Source organism: Belonocnema kinseyi, chromosome 6 (assembly GCF_010883055.1).
Source record: "Belonocnema kinseyi isolate 2016_QV_RU_SX_M_011 chromosome 6, B_treatae_v1, whole genome shotgun sequence".
Lineage (NCBI taxonomy): Eukaryota > Metazoa > Arthropoda > Insecta > Hymenoptera > Cynipidae > Belonocnema > Belonocnema kinseyi.
In genome coordinates this window covers 105363006-105366218 of record NC_046662.1, presented here as the reverse complement: position 1 = coordinate 105366218, position 3213 = coordinate 105363006, and the positions used below count along the sequence as shown (strand labels likewise).

General features: G+C 38.5%; 1 protein-coding gene across 1 annotated transcript in view; it reads left to right on the top strand.

The window, feature by feature from the left end:
- Positions 1 to 1025: 1025 nt before the first annotated feature.
- The window catches only part of LOC117175533 (lysophospholipid acyltransferase 5-like), a 121627-nt gene continuing 119439 nt past the window's right edge, over positions 1026 to 3213 (top strand). Inside the window, exon 1 of the mRNA XM_033365240.1 lies at positions 1026 to 1287. Within this exon, the coding sequence (XP_033221131.1) occupies positions 1185 to 1287 (103 nt within the window). The 5' untranslated portion in view covers positions 1026 to 1184. The remainder of the gene's footprint in view (positions 1288 to 3213) is intronic.

The window sequence follows — 3213 nt, the reverse complement described above, 5'->3', positions numbered from 1 at the left end:
TCTGCTTCAAAATTGTAAACCTGTTGTAAAATTTAATTTGAAGATCGCGCTCTTTTCAGCACTTCTGGCTCCGGTTTAATTGCAGCCAATTAAAAGACTGTGAGTTCGTTTCTCAACTCTCCCTAGAGGATCTCGACGATGAACTAAATGAAATGCAGGCTGGGTCGACTCCCAAGGGCGCGTGTGATCACATATACTTTTGTAGTTATCCACCTCCTTGTAGATGGCTCTACTGTAGGGGCATAAGTGGGGGTAATATTTTCTTAAAATATCTTGGCGCCGCTATTCTATTGTTCGCTGAGGTTATGCTTTCGATAACAAACTTCAAATTTTGCTAAGTTAAAAAAGTTGTGTCTCGCCGTATGAAGTGATTTCACTTCTCTGTTATAATGCAAATAAATAAAATGTTGAAAAAGGTTACATTTCATGTGTTATGTAATTCTTCATTTATTGGATAATTACTGCAAAATTGTACAAATCTATGCCGAAAAATGGTATAGGAAACAGTATTTACACATTTTTCGTCTTAAATTTGTATAATTTTGAATTAATTCGTTTATTTTCACTAATTTTAATTCCTGCAACTCATTCAAATAATATACACATTTGCGTGTTTGAACACATGGATACGCTTTAGTTTACCACGTCCTTGTAGATTGCGCTTGTGTCGCAATAAGTGGTCAAACGCGCCCATGGGAGTCGTCCCAGTCTGATTAAATGGCATCGAAATCCCACCCCAGTTTTGTACGTCGATGGTACGCGCAAAGCGCGCCATTACAAAACAATCTGAAGCAAGAATTCCCTTAGCACTACGGTATAAGCTCTTTCCTTATCTGAATACATATAAACGGAAGAGGGCAAAAAATGAAGCCTCATAGCCTGAAACACTCATGCCTCCTGAAAGTTCTACAAACCGAATTTAAATCCTACCACCCTATTAACTTTAATATGCAGGTGTTTCGGATAGGTACATGTATGGATAGGTAGATCACAGAATGCTGCGAGAGGGAAGGTCACTTACGTGCCTTCATTCGTAGAGCGCGGGTGAGTTCGGTTCTTAGTGGTACACTGGTCTCGAGGGAATTCGAACTGTCACGCAATCGACTGCACTCCTGACCTAACCTATCCACCCGCATTCCGTGAATTGCGTTTGGCAATTGGAGTGTATCTACATAAAATAAAATATGGCTAGCTTAACGCAAAGTTCGGATGGTCCTCTTGCTAAATTATCCGTGTTAGTGGCTGCTCCAGAGGATGGTCTTCGTCTTCTCGTCTCAATTCTCCTAGGTAACACGTTTTACCGTTGATTCATGTCCAGCAAGTGTCATCTTTCAGTGATTATTCTTGAATATTATTGCGGTTTTGTGAGCCCTGCCGATAGAAATCTCTGAGTATATTCTAAGGATTCTCTAGTGTCAGAGAGGCTCAGAGAAATTCTCCGCAGGCACTCAGGTAGATATATTTAAAGGTCCGGGTAGTTCTTTTAAATGTTTTAAAGGCTTTAAAATTTCCTTTCCGAAATTGCAATAGAAATACGATCATAAATAACAAGCAGAAAGGTTGAAATTTAAATAAGAATTCGATCATAAATGACAAGCGGAGAGGCTATATCAATAGAGTAGCCGACACTCAAGGGTTCTTTGTTAAGCTTCCAGATTAAAATTTAGAAGTAGATTTTTTAAATTTCATAGTTAACAGCTTGAAACATAATAATTCAGAATATACGTGTTTCGATGATTTCAAGTATCTAACTTCTTTTTCAATGTTTAAAATTGGAATTAATATACGTTTCCCTTAAACGGAATGAGATACGTCAAAAAAGATAACATTTTTGAATTCAACTAGAAAATTGTATATTAGTATATAAGTTATAATTATGAGTAAGTATAGTGAGAAAATTCATCAATTAAAAAAAAAGTGTTAATAATTTGAAGAGAAATTTAAAAAGGAAGAGTCGGGTTAACTACGGCCAACTACTGTAAATAACAGCCCGCCCGGCATGTGACTAATACAAAAGGAACATTATACTACCGTCCCAGCACTCTTAAAAGGACCTTGAAAAGGACCGAAATCTCTCAGACTATCTGAGAAATCAAATCATTGAAATCGACTGTGCTTATAGACTCAAATGGGCCGGGCTATTTCGCTTGAGAAAACTCAGAGATTTCTATCGCTAGGGAGTACCTCAGGCAAAATAGAAAGAATATACGTGCGTGCATATGGTGCGGGTTTGTCGTGCATATCACAAAGGTATTCCGTACAACATCAACTGACAGACGACTGACGCTGTCATGTAAAGGCTATCTGTATAAGAACGCAAAAGAGATTATAAGCACTGTTATATTATTATTGTTACTACACCATTAAGCCATTTCCCTTTCGGGGTAGGCGTGACTGACTCGGTAGGGGAAAGGAGTAGTGTGTGGAAGGGATAGAGATTTTTCAGATTGATCCAGAATTCTCGTGCTATTTAAGTAAATAACACGTTCGTTCCGCAACACTGCTCCGACCCAGGTTGCTGATCAATCTCTCTAGCAATCACCCCAAGCGAAGAACCTCACGAAGTCGTTATGTAAGGTTCCCCACTTGGGTCCATTAGTGGCCAAGGTCTTTTTTTCAGGCGTCATTCACTCTATTGACACTCTTTTTATTAACTATTTGCCGCCATACTTTTCTGACCTGGCATACTTCTCTAGCTTCGTTTATGTCCATGCATTTTTTCATGCAGGCTCTCGTGTTTCTGTGACTTATTATGTCTCTTCTAACTAGGGTCTACCTCTGGGCACGGTGCCATTTTTTTACCTTGATACACCTGTTTCGTTAGTCGTTCATTTGGCATTCTCTCAACATATCCGAACCATCTTAACCGATTTCTTTCCCATGTGTCTACTAGCGTCTCTTCTGCACCACATTCTTTTAGAATTATCTCGTGACTTACTTTGTCCATCAGGGTTTTCCCGCATATTATGCGCATGAATCTCATGTCAATTGCGTTAATTTTACTCTTATCTTTTTCTTGATAAGTACATGTCTCGCTACCGTATAGTACAGTCGGTACAAATATAGAATTATGTAATGCCATTTTAGCTTTATTTGATATATTTTTACGTATGATAAGGGGACCTGCTCTACCAATAACCTTCTTACCTTCATTTATTCGTCTATCTAATTCTTCATCTATCTTCCCGTCCCTAGTAAATAAGCTACCAAGGT